Genomic DNA, 19138 nt, shown 5'->3' with positions numbered 1-19138 from the left:
GCACGGGTCACGGGTTCGAGCCCTGGTCCGGGAAAATCCCACATGCCATGGAGCAACTAAGCCCATGCACCACAACTACTAAGCCTGTTCTCTAGAGCCTGCAAGCCACAACTACTGAGCCCGCGAGCCACAACTACTGAAGCCCGCATGCCTAGAGCCCGTGCTCTGCAACAAGAGAAGACAACGCAATGAGAAGCCTGCGCACCGCAACAAAGAGTAGCCCCCGCTCGCCGCAACTAGAGAAAGCCTGCGCACAGCAACGAAGACCCAACATAGCCAAAAATAAATAAAATAAATAAATAAATTTTTTAAAAAGCTTAAAAAAAAAAACTTGTACACGAATGTCCATAGCAGGATTATTCATAATAGCTCCAAACTGGAAACAATCCACATGCCCATCAGCTAATAAATATATAAACAACATACAATGGACAACTGTTCAGCAATATAAAGAAACAGACTGCAACAGGGATGTACCTCAAAAACGTCATGCTATGTGAAAGAAGCCAGGCGTATAAGCCTACATATTGCACGATCCCATTTATATGAAATGTCCAGAAACAGCAAATCTAGAGAGATAAGGATTAGTGGTTACCTGGGGTTGGGATGGGAATGAGATTGAGTGCAAATGGGCATGAGGCAACTTTTGGGGGTAGAACTGTTCTAAAACTGGATTGTGGTGATGTTGCACAACTCTGTGGATGTATGAAAAAATCACTGAATGGTACATTTTTATGGTATTTAAATTATACTTCAGGAAAGCTGAAGTATAAAAATCACATTTAGAAAAATAGGCAACTTGGTTTATAAAATATATTTAATCAGTACTCTATGAAAAACCACTGGATGGCAATGAAATTGGATAAAAAATGGAAAGAAGCAAAACATACTCATGATTTTAGCATGAATTAATAAAACAATAATTAAGTTTGGGTGTATGATTACCTAAGAGACATAAACAGCTATAAGAAGAGCCCAGAGAAATAATGAAAACTATAATCTTTGAAGATAAGAACTATGAGAAATCTGCTAAAACAACTAAAATTATTTGACCTAAGAAAAGGTAGCTTGATCAGGGCCATTAAGTCATGACGTGAAACTGAACTGCTCAAGTTTTAATCCATACCAGTTGTTCTACTTTTTCATATAGAAAAAAAATCATTTTAAGTCTACTAACTTACCCATATAGATAGGTGTCCCACATGTGGTCTGCAGCATGGCTTCACTCCTTCCTTGCTTCTTCACCGCTAAACCAAAATCAGTCACCTACAAGAAGAAACTCATACGGAGTCACCTGTGTTCCAGTCCCAGAATTCACTCATTCTGCAAATGGGACTTTCACCGCATTGTATTGCATTTAATTCAGGGATTCTTGAGGACTGAGGGGCTTTACTTGTATTACTAATAAGGACCTTGCTTCCCCTCCCCACCCACCCCTCCTTGTGAAGAAGAAACTTAGTAAAGAGAAGCTTGGTTTGTCAAATCTTGAGAAAACACCCATGATGTTGATTGTTCATTCCTTCTAATTAAATTCACCAGTTCAACATAGGAAGTTGTTCTTGCAAGAAGGCGTTTAACTTTTTTCAAATGAAAAAGTTATTTTTATAAAGTTCTTTCACTGTAAAATACATTCTGGCCTTAGTAAGTTTATCATCTATTTTTCTGATGCTCAAGCTATGTTCCAGTTTAAAGCGCTGTTATAAATGCAAATCATTATCCTTGTCAGCACTCAAGGAAACTCCCCCCTTTAATAATTATTTATAAGACATTATCTCTAGTAAATGCTATCTTTTCTTTACTATTATTTCCTTTGTGTTTCTAGAGTATATTAATTCAAAAAATTATTACACTATTAAAAACTACGAGAAGCAAATTAACAGGAAAAAAACCACAATATAGCTACAAATACACAGGAGGCCTACTGCTGTAACTGCAGGCTTTCTGCTCAGTTCTAAATCTTGGTCATTAAACATCTGGTTATTAAATATTCAGTACGTGCCCTTGGTCTTGTCTCCCAAGTTGGAACAGCCTTGGGCTGAAAGCAGAAAAACAGGCACATTTATTGATCACACAACCAAAGATAGGCTTTTGGTCCACAGACGCTGAATGGAAAGTTTCCAGTACCTTATGGAGTAAGAAAATATTCCTATCAACATTGTGATATCACTATTTTTCTAAAGAGATTAATAAATTTCTCCAGGAGTGTTCACAATGATCCTACTTGGAGCATTATGATACATATCTTCCTCCACAGAAAATTTATACAGATATCAAATATATAAAAGCTTTCATGATCCAATTCAGTTCTTTGGAGAGCATTTATTCCTTTATGCACCAAATATTAATTGAGCACATACTATGCTTCAGGCACTACACCAGGTACCAACAGCGAATAAGACACACAGAATTCCTGCTCTCGTAGAGTTTACAGTGGAAATATTTAAGAACATTTACTTTACTTGGGTAAAACAACAATGCTGTTAAACCTATTTAAATGCAACAGAGCAAGTTATTCACAGACATTTTATTCCTAAATTAACACATTCATATATTTTGAAAGCAGCCACTTTTAAAGTGCTAAGTAATAATGTATCCTATCATTTATTTGACATTAAGGAACACTTAATTTGAATAAAGTCTTCAAGAATAAATACTTGGCATATTAATTTTTCTTAGGACATAAATATTAATAACCAAATTATTAAATTTGGGTATTTTTAAATGAGAAATATAGACTTTATTTTTAAATGAGAAATACAGACTTCAGCATTAATTTAGTATCAAAGGCACAGCCAAGGTGTACTTTTTCTCTAGATCTGTAACACATTTACATCAAATTACCAGGCATAATTTTGAAATTAATTAGAATTCAGAGCATCTGTTTGTTTGCTATTAACTAATGATTTAGAACTATCCAAATGAATATGTACTTTAGAAAAATTCAATAGCACCACTTAACTTGTAAAATTATTCTTGTCAGTCACAACCTCTTTTGTGAAATTTTAATTTTTTTAGCACAAGCCACTTAGTTTTGGCTGTTTAAAAGCTTTCAAAACGTATCTAAAAAGAGGATGTACTTTGCCACTTCACTATCAAACTGTTTATAGGCAAAGACTTACCACCATTTCTAATATCTTACCTTTATGTTTAAGTTCATTTCATCGTTAGCATCAATAAAGCTGCTTTTAACCATTATGTTTTCCAGTTTTAGATCTCTATGTACTATATCTACCAAGAAAATAAACAACAAATCAAATGAAATGGATAATGAAAAAATAATTAAAGAGGACACAAATAGAACAAATAAATATACTCGACCAGTTAACATCCACTGTTGAAAAATTTGAGAAGGGCCAGGTGTAATCCTGCCCTCTTCTATTCCCTGATATTCAAGTCCCTTTTCTCCATGTTTCTAACCTTAAGGAGCCATTTTCTTTGACTCCCTCACCTCTCCCCAATTCCCTGCTGCTCCGACTGGCCGCTCTTCATGACAAGTGGCCTGGTAAGTGTGGAAGAGGACCCTGTCCAAGGTTAGGTATTCCCTGGAGGAGGGAGACACGTGTAGTTACAAGCCCGGGAAGGTTTCCCATGTCCTTCGCTCTTCAAATAGAGGATTACTTCTTTACTTCTATGCATATGTTATTGCCAGTGTAAACATTTAACATACTGCAACCTGGCAACACGTATACAAACTCCACTTATTTCAGTATATTTTTCTACAACAGCAGTACCACTTTCTTACTCTTTATACATCAAAATTAAAAACAAAAACCCCTGAGACACAAAATCTCCAGTTGAACATGTCAGAGCTCAGGTACGACTTTTACGTACATGCAAATACTCTCATGTACCAAATATTTCCTTTGCAAATAACTGATTCAGTTCATATCCATAGCAATCATTTCCCTAAACTTAAAAAGTTATAGGCATAATTTCTGGAAAAATGAAGCTGAATGAGCCCTGGACTGGCAATTATACCTAATTATTTACAGTTCCCTTACACAGTTCCAGCCTGTGTTGGAATTTTTATTGTTTCTATTGTTCTCCTTATCTCTTCTTACATAAATACCACAAAATTTTAATTAATATATCTTTATAATATGTTTTAGTAGTTGGCAGGACAAGTCTCTCTGCTGCCTCTGCTGTTCTTCTTTTTCATTGTTTTCTTTACTATTCTCACCCATTTCAAAATAATTTTATCAAGTTCCATGAAAAATCCTGTTAAGATTTAGTTTGAAATTATACTGAATTTACAGCTTAATGTGGGAGAATCGACATTAGCATAATATTAAGCCTTTGGTTTCCTGCCCTGGCAAAAATTGTTGCCCTCTGCCTGGAAATCCCTCCCTTTTTCGTCTGAGTTTGTATTCCTCAGCTCAAGCTTTGCTTCCTCTGTGAATTCTTCCCTGACTTTCCTAATCAAATGAGGCACTTAATATACCTATGCTCCTTGCACTTTATATGGCTTTCAGAAATTATCATGTTGCATTACAGTTCGTTTTCTGTACTCCATCTCCCATCTGCCTCTCAATTTCCTTGAGGGGCAGGTGCCTTGTCTTTTAACTTCTGTAACTCTAGAACTAACCACAGTGCTGTAGGTGCTCAAGAAATATCTGCTGAATGAACCCCTGGGTTCCAGTACCAGCTCTGCCACACCTAACCATGTCACTTCACCTCTCTGGAACAAAGCTTTTTCTCATCTATAAAATGAGAAGTTTCTAAAGTCACATGTAAGCCAAACTAACATTGAAGAAAAAAAAGCAGGGGCACGAGGAAAAACAGTAGCAATAACACCAAAGAACAGTAAAGCAATTAGAAGAATTAGAATAATATTTAAATGTGGATTTTAAAGTAGTGAAACGATTCCCATACGGTACTACACTGGTGGATACGTATCATTATACATTTGTCAAAATCCATAGAATTTTGGATTCTATGGATCCAAACTATGGATTTTGGGTGATAATGATGTGTCAACGTAGGTTCATCAATTGTAGCAAATGTACCACTCTGACGGGGGATGCTGATAACGGGGGAGGATGTGCATGCGAGGGCAGAGGTATCTGGGACTCTCTGTAACTTCTCAATTTTGCTGTGGACCTAAAATTGCTCTAATAATTAATCTAACATTTTTTAAATGCCTAGAATATATAGATTTTTAACATTATTAATATATGTGTTTTTAGAAATTTCACTTTTATTATTGATTGTCTATTTTTGATTTGATAATATTAGCTTTTCAAACTGTTCTGTAGAAACATTCATAATTTCATCTTGTCTGTGTACAATGTAATTGCATACCTGCCTTGCTTCTAATTAAAATATATCTATAAAGTTAAAAAGGAAAATTTTTTTAATTTTTAAAAGAAAATCTTCCGTATTAGTAGGCATTATTTCTGTCACTATGAATCCTGAATACAATTGCCCTTAAACAAAAGTGGTATCTGTGCTCATGGAGTCAGTGAGCTGGATGATCCTCTTCTTACCCTTATTGTGAAGATAGGCTATAGCTGAGGCGAGACTTCGAATGATCCACCTGGTCTCATTCTCTGAGAAATGACCTTTCCTATCCAGAATTTCTTTGAGTTCTCCATCCTCACAAAGCTCCATCACAAGGTACATTTTCTGACATTATAAATTTAAAAAGAGAGACAGAGAGCACAAATTATTTAGTTGAGGATCTTTAAAATGTTATACACTGTATATATATAGCAGAAATATGGTTACAATCGATGTATTCATTCAAAACTGTTTGTTATCTATCATGTACAAGATACTATGCAGGATACTAGAGGAAAAAGGAAGCATAAGACACATAGTCTTTACCTTCAAGGAGTTCAGGGTTTAGCTATAATCACAATACCATGGGGTAATGGCTAACAGAAGAGGAATGCCCGAAATGTGATGAGGTTACAGAGGAGGGGAGCCTTTGCCTAAAGAATGCTCACTGAAGAGGCGACATACAGGCACGTCTGGATGACTGAATAGGGATTTATGGGTAGAGAATATGGGCAGGAACAGGCACAGCACATGGCATTTGCAGACTCCAAAGCTCAAAACAGCACTGGTGGGACTTCCCTGGTGGTCCAGTGGTTAGGACTCTGCACTTCCACTGCAGGGGGCGCGGGTTCTATCCCTGGTCGGGAACTAAGATCCCGCATGCCAGCGCCGCAAGGCTAGAAAAGAAAGAAAGAAAGAAAGAAAGAAAGAAAGAAAGAAAGAAAGAAACCAGCGCTGGCAGTTAAAGAATAACAAGTATCTCAGTGTTAATAGCACTGGGAGTTTGGTAAGTCAGAGAAGACTGAGATGGTGAGGGGTGAGGCCAGAAAGAACACGTTGGTGTCAGGCTGTAAGGAGTCTTGGATGTCACACAAAGGAGCTGGGATTTTTTTTTTTCCCATATGCAATAAGGGGCCACTGCAGATTTTTAAGCTGATGTCTGGAGTGGGGGGAAAGGTATATGCTACTACCAGTTCTGCATTTCTAAATGAACACTCTAACAGTGATGAGGAGCACAGCTCAACAAACTTTTCTCTGTAAAGGCCAGATCCAGGTAGTCAATATTTTCGGCTTTGAGGGACATACAATCTCTTGCAACCACTCAACTCTGCTGTTACAGCATAAAAGCATCCATAAACAATACAACAAAACTGTATTTATGGACTTTGAAATTTAGCTTCATATAATTTTAACATGTCATGAAATATTACTCTTTTACGTTTTTTTCCAACCATTTAAAAATGTAAAAAACCTGGCTTATGGGCCATAAAAAAACAGGCCGCATGCCACTGGCTCACATGCTGTGTAAGCTGACCTCTGATTATAAGAGGGTAGATGTGAGGCACAGAATGGAGAAAAGAAGGAAGAAGAAAAAGATGTGAAAATACCTGGAGGGGGAAATAGTGGGACTTAGTGACTAATTGGGTATAAGTCGTAAAAAGCCACAAATGAAATGCCTCTTCCATATTTGCTGTTTCTGTGCATACATGTTAAGATCACCTTAGGTATTCCGATAGCCAAGTCATCTATTAAGTCAAAAAAGATTCACAGTCAACTAAAATGCATGTCTTTTTCATACCTATGCTATTCAGGCACAGACTACCCTCCATGTCTCCATTCTATCCTATAGCACATTTTCATTGCTGTTTTTAAGAATCTGGGATCTGATCGTACTCTATTACCACTACTAGTGCAACTTCTGTGTTCAGTCAGCAAGCACGAATACAGGAGGAGAAGGCTAACAACCTTTCTTCCTAGAGTCAAAATTCTGACTCACCCAACCTCAAGATGTTTAGAATTTCAAAAGTAACTACAGAATTCTGCAAAGTCTAACACATAAATAAGATTTTGAACTAGGCCATATTTTTTCCACTGACAGCACCGTAGGGATCATGAAATGAAATGGAAAGTGAACTATCTGGAAGGCAAAGTTATATTAGCAGTGCTTACAATATAAACTGATGTCATTTTAAAATATGTACGTTGATAAAAGTTATATCAACAGAAGTTTTTTACAATTCTTTCTATAATTATTAAAAGTAATTGTGTAGACCTGGAGAACATGTGGACTCACAAGAAACCATACATAGTCAAACTGCATGATCAGCATTACTCCCTTAGCCTAACCCTTCAGGTAGCAATTTCCATTCATTCTTAAGATGGCTTCAACGAAAGGTCTAGGCATTTGTGTGAGTTGGGAAGATGGGGAGTCAGATGTGACCTGTGAGAATCAAGGGCAAACAATACATCAAAAAGACAATCACAAATGATGGTTTCTTTGGCCTTCAAATTATTCTAGATTTGGACTCCCACTTGTGCCCAAGATGAAGTAACAGATCAGACTTACCCTCCCTCCTGAAACAACTTAAGAAATGGACAAAATACATAAAATAACAATTCTCAGACATTAGACATCAGACAGCATAGGGCAGTGATCCCTGAGAGAGGGGAAACCTATGAGGCCAGCCCCGTGATTATCTTAGCTTACTGTCTGGAGAGAGTTTCCAAGCCACAGAGAAGGGAAAAGGAATCCAAACAGAGCCCAGCAGTCTACATGAACTGAGGAGATGGTGCTGGGAGTCCCTGAAGGCCAAGACAACTAAAGTTCACAGAGAAGATTACCAAAGAGGAGAAATCTATGGAGAGAAAGCTCCATAGATTTGCAGACAGCCCCCCTCGACTCTTCAGCAAAGTACCAACTAGCACATATGTATGAGGAAACTACCCAAAGTTGGGAAAAGAACCATGTGAAAAGATCAGAAGGAACAATCACTGGCGCTTACACATGGCCAGGAAGGGTTTGCATTCCCATTAGCCAGAGTGGAAAATCTCATTATTCATGGGGTAGAATACTCAAAAGGGTCTTCCCACATTAGTTAGGAAAAATTAGCCCTAGACCAAAGGCTGCTCTGGTGTCACCTAACAAAGCTTAAAGTAAGCTTGAAAAGTATCAAACTATTTCCAATAACTTGACTATGTCCCAGAATAAAGCTCAAAAATAGTTGTAAGAATATATAAAATAGCCAGCACCCAATCAAAAATTAACAGGCATATAAAGAAGCAGGCATATAAAGAAGGGGGAAAAAAATCAATCGATTAAAACTGACCTAGAAATGGCACATATGATAGAATTAATAGAAAAGGACATTAAAGGTTATTATAACTATATTTAAGGAGGAGGAAATAGTGAGCATGTTAAGTAGAAACATGGAAGATAGAAAAATGATACAAACCAAATTTCCATTGGAAGGGATAAACAGCACATATGATGTTACAGAAAAAGAGATTACTGAATCTGAAGATATCACAATAGAAACTCTGCTAAATTAAACAGGGAGAGAAAAAAGATTGGAAAAAAATGAATAGAGCATCAGTAAGCTTTGGACAATATCAGGCAATCTCATGTGTACTTGAGGTCCTAAAAGTAGGAGAAGGCAGAAAAAATATTTGAAGAAATAATGGCCAAGATGTTCCTTAATTTGATGAAAACCATAAGCTCACAGATTCAAGAAGCTCCATGAACCCCAAGCCAAGAAACATGAAGATGACTATACCAAGGTACAACATAATCAAATTGGTTAAAACTGATGATGAAGAGCAAAACTATTCTAAGCAGATTTGAGGATAAAATAAGTCACAACTCTAAAACTGAAAAGGTAGAGAAGACTCCTGGCACCACTGCCATATACTGCTCCCATAAAAGGTAACTGTGGTCTCTAACATTTATCAAGCACTCCTAATGAATCAAGCATAATGCATAACGCAAATTGACTATTGCTGCCTTAGAGACTGTCAAAGGAAACAAAGAACAATAGCTAACAGTCGATGAGATGTATGCTTTATATTCACTTTCCCGTTTAATCCTTCAACAACCAAATGAGGTTGATACTATCATAAACCCTTCTTACAGATGAGGGAACTTAAGTATAGAGAGGTTGAGTAACTTGCCCATGGTCTCAGAGCTAATAAGTGGTGGAGCCAGGATTATATTGCACAGGCAATCTGATCCCAGAGTCCACATGTCTAACCACTGTATCATACTGCCTCCGAGCAGAGAAATACCCAAGCCCACGGGCATAAACAACTTGAAGGCAGAATGGCAAATAACCTAGGCTTCAGAACAACTCTAAATGAAAATTACAAGCATTGAAAGACAAGAATGAACACACCTAGGAAAGAAGAAAGATTAAACATATTAGTTTAAGACACAGATAACAAAATATCTTCTACATAGTGCCAAATATGCCCATACCAACTCTACTATGAAGCTAGACTTGCAAAATTATGACAGTATTCCAAGAGACTCTAATGGAGAACCAAGGACCAAAGCAAAAGGAAAGACGCTTCTAAGGAAGCTCTGGTCACAAAGGGGTTATATCTGAGGTTGTTTCAATTTTAAACATTTGTTTTCAACATGCCACCAGAAATATCACTAAAGACGTCAATCTAATCATCAGACACCTAACTATACAATCAACAATAAAAAGTCCTCCAGAATGCTCTCATCAATCTCCAGTGACAGACTCATGCCAAGCACGAGTCACTATGTCCCAAAAGGATTACTTCCCAAGGGAATGATGTTCATTTTGTAATAATAACAATTTTCAAAATGCAGCACCTGACAAAGCTTTACCTTAGGCGTCTCAAATACTTGTTCTAGATGTATAATGTGTTCGTGTTTCACACTTTTTAGGATGGTCACTTCCCGTTCAAGTAACTTCACAGCAGAGCTTCCAGCCTTCAATGATGAGGAAACATAGATTTCACATATGAATTTCATTACTGCATACCTCAATATAAAAGTTAAAGTTGGCTTCCCAGGTGGCGCAGTGGTTGAGAATCTGCCTGCTAATGCAGGGGACACGGGTTCGAGCCCTGGCCTGGGAAGATCCCACATGCCGCAGAGCGGCTGGGCCCGTGAGCCACAACTGCTGAGCCTGCGCGTCTGGAGCCTGTGCTCCGCAACGAGAGAGGCCGCGACGGTGAGAGGCCCGCGCATCGCGATGAAGAGTGGCCCCCGCTTGCCACAACTGGAGAAAGCCCTCGCACAGAAACGAAGACCTAACACAGCCAAAATCAATCAATCAATCAAACGTACGCATCTGATTCAAGATCCTCATTAAAAAAAAAAAAAAAAAAAAAAAGAAGTCACACAACCAAACACAGGATCTTTAAAAAAAAAAAAAAAAAAAAGTTAAAGTTATTTAATATTTTTCCTACATTTTCTTTAGAAGTTCCTCTTTCAAAACATAACATGCAACTTATCTATGTGTTAAGATTAAAGTATGCCCCATCTTATCCTTTGTCCAATTTTAAGAGATATATTATTTGGCCTCAAACCACATGTTTCTTGGACTGTTTCTATAAATTAGCTACAACATGGTCTCTGTCATGTCACAAAATTATTGCAATTTTTTATAGGCTTTTTGGAATTTCCTTCAAAATCATATTGATCCTTTGATGTTAGCATAATAAAAACAAAATCTACTTTCCCAGGACATCAATTAGAAAATGGATATAAAGCATCTGTCTCATTAAATGTTAGAATTGTTAAATAAAATGTTTTTGTTTTATTGTTGTTTTGTTTTGATTATATTTATATACATATCAAAAGAAACAATAGGCAGTGAGATTCTACACTTAGCCCTGCATTATATTACTTCCTAGTCCCCCAGTCTCAAAAATTTGATAGAAAGAGAAGGAGAGAGCACGCTTGATCAAGATGGAGATGGAGATTTTGCCTGCAGACCAACCTAACTCCAATTTATCTCCTTACATGTTACCCTTAACCACACCTGACCAGGCCTTCATTCAGGGTGTAAGTAACTGACTGCCTACAATGTCATCTAAGAAATTCCAGAAGGGCTTTCTCCACCCTAACCACCACTACCACCATCCCAATCATCACCCCTCTTGATATCTAAATTACCATCATTATTCAAGGATAAACATTGTCCTCATTCACATGAAAATATCCCTGAAAGGGATAATAAAGTTCTTATTCCTCCCTCCTTACCCCTAACCCCTGCCCCCGCCAAGTTTGGAAGAGACATAATAGTTCCTGAAGGACTGGAAAGGGATTGATCATAAGGCAAATTTTACCTAGTTAAAATTTTTCCTAGTGTCATCCCTGCTTCCAATTACATTTACCCTTCAACCATTACCATCTCAGGAGGGATAGGAAACTGCCCACCCTCTGTGCCTCACCCATGGAGGATGAAAGTCACAGTTTAAGGTTATCCTAGAGGGTCAAGAGAAATAGTGATTGTGAGGAGTGAATTCCTGTACAGACCAGATATGGAGAGTTATCACAGTATCCATCTCAATCCTCTTCCTACCTCCCTCCACAAATGGTTTGACCTGTATATAATGCAGTAATATACTGTCCAATTCATATTGACTATATAACTTTTTTTTTATATAACTTTATTTTACTATATTAGTGTCCTGAAAACTCTCAGCATCAATAGGTATGTGCAAGATTATGAATTCCTAACGTTGCAAGCAGGCATCCTGACTATATAACTCTAAAACCTAACCCCTAATCCTATCTGACACCAAAGGAGCAAAGGAAATAAAATCCCATTTCGTTTTTTTTTTTTAATTTTTTAATTTATTATTTATTTATTATTTTTATTTTTGGCTGTGTTGGGTCTTCGTTTCTGTGCGAGGGCTTTCTCCAGTTGCGGCGAGTGGGGGCCACTCTTCATCGCGGTGCGCGGGCCTCTCTTGTTGCGGAGCAGAGGCTCCAGACGCTCAGGCTCAGTAGTTGTGGCTCACGGGCCCAGTTGCTCCGCGGCATGTGGGATCTTCCCAGACCAGGGCTCGAACCCGTGTCCCTTGCATTGGCAGGCAGATTCTCAACCACTGCGCCACCAGGGAAGCCCCTTTTTTTTTTTTAAATAAATGTATTTATGTATTTATTTTTGGCTGGGTTGGGTCTTCGTTGCTGCGTGCAGGCTTTCTCTAGTTGCAGCGAGCGGGGGCTACTCTTCGTTGCGGTGCGCGGGCTTCTCATTGTGGTGGCTTCTCTTGTTGTGGAGCACGGGCTCTAGGCACACAGGCTTCAGTAGTTGTGGCACGTGGGCTCAGTAGTCGTGGCTCATGGGCTCTACAGCGCAGGCCCGGTAGTTGTGCCGCACGGGCTTAGTTGCTCTGCGGCATGTGGGATCTTCTCGGACCAGGAATAGAACCCATGTCCCCTGCATTGGCAGGCGGATTCTCAACCACTGTGCCAGCAGGGAAGCCCCGACAATTCATTTAGTTAATTCTAAAGATTTCTAGAAGGGCTCTGGATCTCCCTTTATTAAGATTTAATGTTACTTTATTAAACTTTAGGGGGAAATGGTATGTAATTTCCTATGGCTTGTTTTAAAGAACACATAAAACCTACTATTTCCTTTTGTAAGTGTAATATTTATCATCGCAAATCCAAGGGAAAAACACCTAATGTTGTCTTTTGTTTTTCCTTGGGCATAGAAAGTGTTTTAAAGTTGATGAAATGATCAGATATAAAGCTTGAGGACTTAGATTCTCCCTTAAAAAGAAGCCCAGTCATTCTTCACTCCAATGAAATCTAGTGAGACATACAGTGCTTACAAGTAAACAGTACAGAAGATAGTTGGGGGAAAAGTGGTTCAAACTGAAAGAGTAGGTAGGATGAATAAACAGAGTTAGCTACCAATGAGGAAATAGGGAATCAAAGGAAAGGCAAAGATAGGGACAAAGTATATCAGAACCACATCAGGAGAGACTACCGGGACCCACTTCTCACTAAGACATCGCTAGCCCACAGCCCTACATCTACACATACTGATGATCAGCCCTCACCTTCAGCTCACTCTGGTAAACTTTACCGATATTTGGTTGTGCTGGTTATGTTAGTTAATCCTTTCATTTGCTTTTCAGTACCTGTCTACTTGAGTTTAAGAACTGTTTCCGTCCCAGAAGGCTAGAGAAATATCCACGTTTCTCCAGGGGAACAGCCTAGGCCCTGGCCCTCAGGGTCAGCTGCGTTAGTGTGAAAAACTGTACTGCCTACCCCACCTTGCACTGGCACTGTGCCCTCAGTAGGATGCTGCTGATATGCCTTACCTTTTCTTTGCTCACTTTTTTAATTGCCCACTTAGTTTCTGTTTCCTTGTCAATAGCTTCAATGACCATTCCAAAGCTCCCTTGTCCCAATATTCTTCCAAAGGTATAGATTTCCTGGATAAAAAATATGAGCTCCTTTGTCTCTCTCTGCCATTCATCAGGATTACAAATAAACATATAATACTGACAGGTATCCACCCAAGGGAAGAGTGATTCTGCTCCAGGGTAAAATCAAATAGAAGACACCCCATATTTGCTTCAATATTAATAAACACATCTTAATTAAACAAAAATAAGTTTTGATGAATTTTATTAAATATCCTTTAGAGGAAAACCATAAAAATCCTTACAAAGAAATGTAAAAAACTTCAAAAGCATAAAAAATGAACCTCTTCTAAACTACAATATTAATGAAATGTCTTCATAAGAAAAAGGAGGAATGGAATATTAATACATACATGCAAATATATATGTGTGTGTATAAGATACATTCAACCAAAAAATTATCACCAAACTCTGAGAGCTACACTATAAAATCAACACATATTAACCACTGAACAACTGCTTTCCTGTTTACCAAGTAACCCTTTTTCTTTATCGTCACTGTTTCTATTTAAAAAATCACTTTTGTTGTTTTATTTCCTTTTGTTTTAGGAAAAGGAATATATGACCAAAATATTAATATAAATCAGCACTGTAAAAAAAATAAAAACCATCCACAGTAACACTATCCAGACCAAGGATCCTTCTGCTTATCGTTTTACTTCTGCTTACAAAGACAGAATGCGTGGGTCTTGACAATACCAGCATTCCACTTCATGTTGTAAAATAACAAGCAGGTAACTCATTTACACTTTCATTTCTTGTGAATTTGGTTGGAGGGAGTCAGTCTCCTTGATCTGAATCAACTCCAGGGCAGTAACAAGAGTTTCTCGACCCATGATGCACAGGGACTAGAACAGGAGAGAACACCTGAGCTAATGCTGCTGGGGGAAGCCTCTGTTGGGTTAGCCAGCCAAAGCCTGCCTTAGAGATGCCACGTTCCCTCTGCGTGACTACTTTCATCTTCATCATGCAACAGGTAAATTACTGCTAGACTTTATGTTTTCTACTGCTTACATTCCTTTCTTACTTTTGTAAAAGAAGATCCGTATCCAACTAATTACTTACCTCCTTATGAAGGGCTTCTCTGCCTAACTCTGCACCGTGGTAATTGTTCCTTTGACTTCCTTCAACATGTATGCACTGGTCCTCAAACACTATTATTACTCTCTTGCTTACAAACAATTTGGCTCATTTTTTTCCTTCCAAGATGGTCTAGAAACACCTTATGAAGCTGTTTCTTTTGTATCCTTTAAAAAGCCTGCCTGAAACCTTGTAGGCAAAATATTCATGCTTAGTGCATGGGAGGAAAAGGGAGAAGGAAGAAGGGAAGGGAGGGGAGAGAAGGGGAAGGGAGGGAGGAAGAAAGGAAAGAAGGAAAGGGAAAGAAAAAAAGAGACAGAGGGAGGAAAGGGGAGAGACAGAAAGGAAAAGAAAGAAGAGAAGAGAAGAGAAGAAAAGGAAAAGAAAAGAAAAATGTTCAGCTTCAACATGTTAGATTTTCCTTGGATATTTCCTTGTCATACATACTTTGGGGGTTACAAAGATGAATAAAACATAATTCCTGTTTTCTCATAATTTGTAATCTACTCAAAAGACAAGATTATTACTTAAGTCATAAAATCTTAAGTTAAAAAAAAAATACAAAATGACACTGGGGCCAGAGACCAGAGCTAAAATACTGGGAGAATAAGGGAAAACGCTATGAAAGACATGGCTTCTGAGATAGGCATGTGAGGAAACCAAGGCAAAAAAAAAATAATTGAGAATATTTTTCTATAATCCAATCAAAGCAAGGAAGGCATTTCAAAGGAACAGCAGTGCAAATGTGGAATGAATGAGTGAGCTGATAAATGAACTGAATCAATAAATCAATCTAGTCAGCAAGCCAGCCAGTCAGGAACCTATACATATGCATATTTGAGAGAAGTGAAAGACTGGGTACACGGAGTTGAACCCTGGAGGAGGAGCTCCAGATCTGAGGTCTTGAATGTTGTGAATGGTGACTCCCACTCAGGCAGGGCACATCCTGTCCAGGGGATTGTCCCCAGGACACTGCCTTCTGATGACTTATAATTACTTTGGCTTTTCCCTCTTCCCATTACCACTTGATAGTGAGAATCAAAGTCAAAAAACTAAGATGATTAAAATAAGACAAAACATGTTATTATATGTACCTGCAACTCCCAACTATACACTATGTAAAACGAGTTAAATCTCAACTTAAACCTTTCATTCCCACAGAACAAAATAATCTCAATAGTCCCTAACCACTTCCCCAACTTTTCTTGTCCTTTAAAAATTAACCTCTCATTTTATCTCTAGACATATAGAACCACAATTTGGACACAGTATTTTCATACCGTTTATAGGATTTTTAAAATGAAGAGTGGGTAGAAAAATAGTCCAACTGCCCAACTAGTTGTTTATAAATTAATCTTTTTGTTCAACTAACTGCTTTGGCATCATTACATAGTGATGAAAATAAGGAGAAAATGACTTCTTGTTTGTAATAATTTTAAGAGGATGCTATTACAATCGTAACATAGATCTCTTTTTATTGACATATAAGAAGTCCATGATATAGTATAGAGTGTGAAAGCATGCATGATATGATCCCATTACGAAAAATCTGTATATGTGGAGGTGCTTACATTGATGTCTGGAAAGTTGTTCATCTAAATATTAAGAATAGTTATCATTAAGTAGTAGAGCTTTGGATGACTGTAACTTCCTTTTTTATACTCTTCTGAAATGCTTGATATCTTCAAAATGAGCCTGTCTATTTAACGGGGGAAAAGAAACTTCCCCTATACCATTTAATGTTATTTCTTAAAAATATGTGTATATTTGAAATCTTTTACAATTTAAACCAGGAAAAAAACAAAAATAAAAAATAGGTTAAGACTTATACATGCCTAGAAAAATGAAGTAAAGATAACAAATGTTAAAATTGGTTATGTCTGGCTCACGATTTTTATCTTCTTCACTTTTCTATCTATATTTTCCTAATTTTTCAAAACACATACATTTTGCTTTTATAAAAGCTCTTATGGTTAAATTTAAAACTCAGTAAATTTGTGGATTTTTTTAAAATTCAGGTCTTTTGTTTACAGGGGAAGATTTAAACTTTTCAGGTCAGAAGTTCTCAGAAAGTTTTTCTGATCCCGTCAAGTAAATTGCCAAATATTTCTTAAAGCAATTTTTTAAAGTTATTTAACATTAACACAATTTTCTTCTTGTAGTTGTTCTTGTTGCAGTTCCTTTAATCTGGTGTTAAAGGAACACATTTTAATTTCTAAAATGGTACTAAAATTTAAGTCATATTTGTATATAAGAATTAGAATCCTGGGAAGAATAATATTGGTATTCACTCAATCACAGGCTGGAAAAATATGGAGGGGCCCATGAGGGAAATTCTAGCCTCACTACTGGTCATCAAAGAAGTGAACAGCCAAACCATCTAAGTCACCTGGTCTCTGTCTGCATCTTGAATAAGTCTATACAAAGACTCCACAACTGCCCTCAGCAACAGGCAAGACCTGGAGACCAAAATGTTCTCATTTTGTCTAATAAAAATGCTCTCCACTTTAATTATTAAAGTCCATTTGCACCTCTATGAACAGAAAAAATAATTAATCTGCATTTTCTTTAGTAAAGACTTTGACATACTTAAAAATGGTAAGTTTCCTCTTTCCTTTCCTTAGAGACTTACTTTTAAATCATTTTTGCCATTAACACTGACTTAGAAGAAACCGGAAAATTTCTAGTAGCTTCAGTTTGCTTTCTATATACCTGAATAGCAGCTCCATTGTCCATCCTTATGTGAGGAACTTTTCCTTCTGTAAAGTTGCCTCGACCCCACTGTTGTTGAGATGATTTTCTCTCTACATTTGAGGTTTTTGAGGGCTTGGACCAAAAAGAAATTATAATATTAACTTTAAGATATAATAATCTGACAAATCTTTAATGTGTGTCAAGATATTTACTGTGTACAAGATAGTTTACTGTTTTTTTCAAATTCTAAGCCCTATATAATTCATTCACTCATTAGGCTAAAAGAGGCCTTAAGAAGTTATTCAACCTAATCTCCTGAATCCACGCAAGTCTACATGATGACTTGCATAGAAGATAAATCAGGACTTAAAATCTTTAACATCACAAGAGAAGGCAACTTCACAGCTTTCTTAATCACCCTTGTTTCAGGACATAACAATCATCTCAAATAGGTTATACACAAAAAATTACTGGCCAGACATTCACAAAATATGCTTTGAATGAAGATAACATAGCAATAATTCACTCAGAGACACCTATATGGCAAAAACTATACCATAATACAAATCAGAAATAACAGTTTAGGGTGAAAATGTGAAAAAGGTACAAATTTGAGGGCTGAGAACCTAACTTTTCTTAAACTTACTGCTCTCTGTCTCCAAAGTTGTGCTATATCAATGACAATCTTCCACAGTGCCTCTTCACTATAAAGGCGAATATACCAAAACCCGTCCAACTGGGTAGTAATAGATTGTAACTAATGCAAGTCAACTTTGTAAGGTATACTTGATATTCCATCTAGATAACCAGGAACTGTCTTAAGTAATAACCACACTATATTTAACCACAACCATAAATCTCATTCTGCATCAATTGAAGAAAATGCCCCCAAATTCAGATTTAATTCAATTTGAAAACCAATTCATATAAACCATTTTTTAAAAAAGAAGCTGGAATAACATTCTGAATTATTCATAATCCTGAGAAATCATTAATTTGGGCAGTGGTTGGAAATAGCGTAAAAGAAATTACCAACCAACTTTTCTCACCTCTTATGTAAGAAAGAAATGTTACTTTAATAGTTAAGGCAATGAATTGGCTGACAAGGGTCCATGGGATATGGATGAATCTAGGGATGGGATCAGGGAATGGGACATCCACTTGTGTTGAGATGTACAATCTTCAATATTTACCAAATCTTTTCCAGAGGTAATATCTTTGCTGGTTTGTCTTTCTTTTTTTCTCTCTGGTGAAAATATAAATTCTGAACTACCAATGCTCGATGTCTGTGACATTTCCACCACTGACACTGGAGAAAGCTTTGTTTTACAAGAACATACACAAAGTACATTTTTCTGAGAAGCAGATGAACAGTTGGGGCATTTTGTGGATTTTTTACCACAGCTGCTATCAGCCATTTGCTTAACTCTTCAACAAAAGCAACTTGAAAGAAAGATGTTTCCACTGTTTGAGGAAAAGAACCAGACCAAAAAGGATAAGGTAAGCTGATGGCGAAAACTGTAACTTCCAAGTGGTGAGGTCCTTAGGTTAATGATGCACTAGACTTCCAGTCACACATGAGAGCTGCAGGTAGAAAAGAAATCACCATTTAGAAAATTCTTTCTTATCCAATCACCCTCCTAGAAATCAAAGAAAAACTAGCAAC

At 37.3% G+C, this 19138-nt stretch overlaps 1 protein-coding gene across 5 annotated transcripts in view; it reads right to left on the bottom strand.

Moving 5' to 3' along the window:
• The window catches only part of STK33 (serine/threonine kinase 33), an 85060-nt gene extending 66168 nt beyond the window's left edge, over nucleotides 1-18892 (bottom strand). For 2 of the 5 annotated variants that reach the window (XM_007172809.2, XM_007172811.2), the window contains exons 1-7: nucleotides 18666-18892; nucleotides 17491-17604; nucleotides 13594-13707; nucleotides 10133-10237; nucleotides 5487-5625; nucleotides 3140-3228; nucleotides 1182-1266 (exon numbers count right to left, since the gene is read on the bottom strand). In XM_007172809.2, the coding sequence (XP_007172871.1) occupies nucleotides 1182-1266; nucleotides 3140-3228; nucleotides 5487-5625; nucleotides 10133-10237; nucleotides 13594-13707; nucleotides 17491-17604; nucleotides 18666-18890 (871 nt within the window). In that variant the 5' untranslated portion in view covers nucleotides 18891-18892. Of the gene's footprint in view, nucleotides 1-1181; nucleotides 1267-3139; nucleotides 3229-5486; nucleotides 5626-10132; nucleotides 10238-13593; nucleotides 13708-14763; nucleotides 14868-17490; nucleotides 17605-18665 lie in introns of those variants that run through there. The other 3 variants (XM_007172810.2, XM_007172812.2, XM_057552207.1) reach the window with 3 other exon arrangements.
• Between the last annotated feature and the right edge of the window lie 246 nt (nucleotides 18893-19138).

The sequence above is a fragment of the Balaenoptera acutorostrata genome, chromosome 9, assembly GCF_949987535.1.
Source record: "Balaenoptera acutorostrata chromosome 9, mBalAcu1.1, whole genome shotgun sequence".
In the NCBI taxonomy this organism is placed as follows: Eukaryota; Metazoa; Chordata; class Mammalia; order Artiodactyla; family Balaenopteridae; genus Balaenoptera; species Balaenoptera acutorostrata.
The sequence above is the reverse complement of the archived record's forward strand: the minus strand, read 5'-3'. Positions and strand labels throughout refer to the sequence as shown.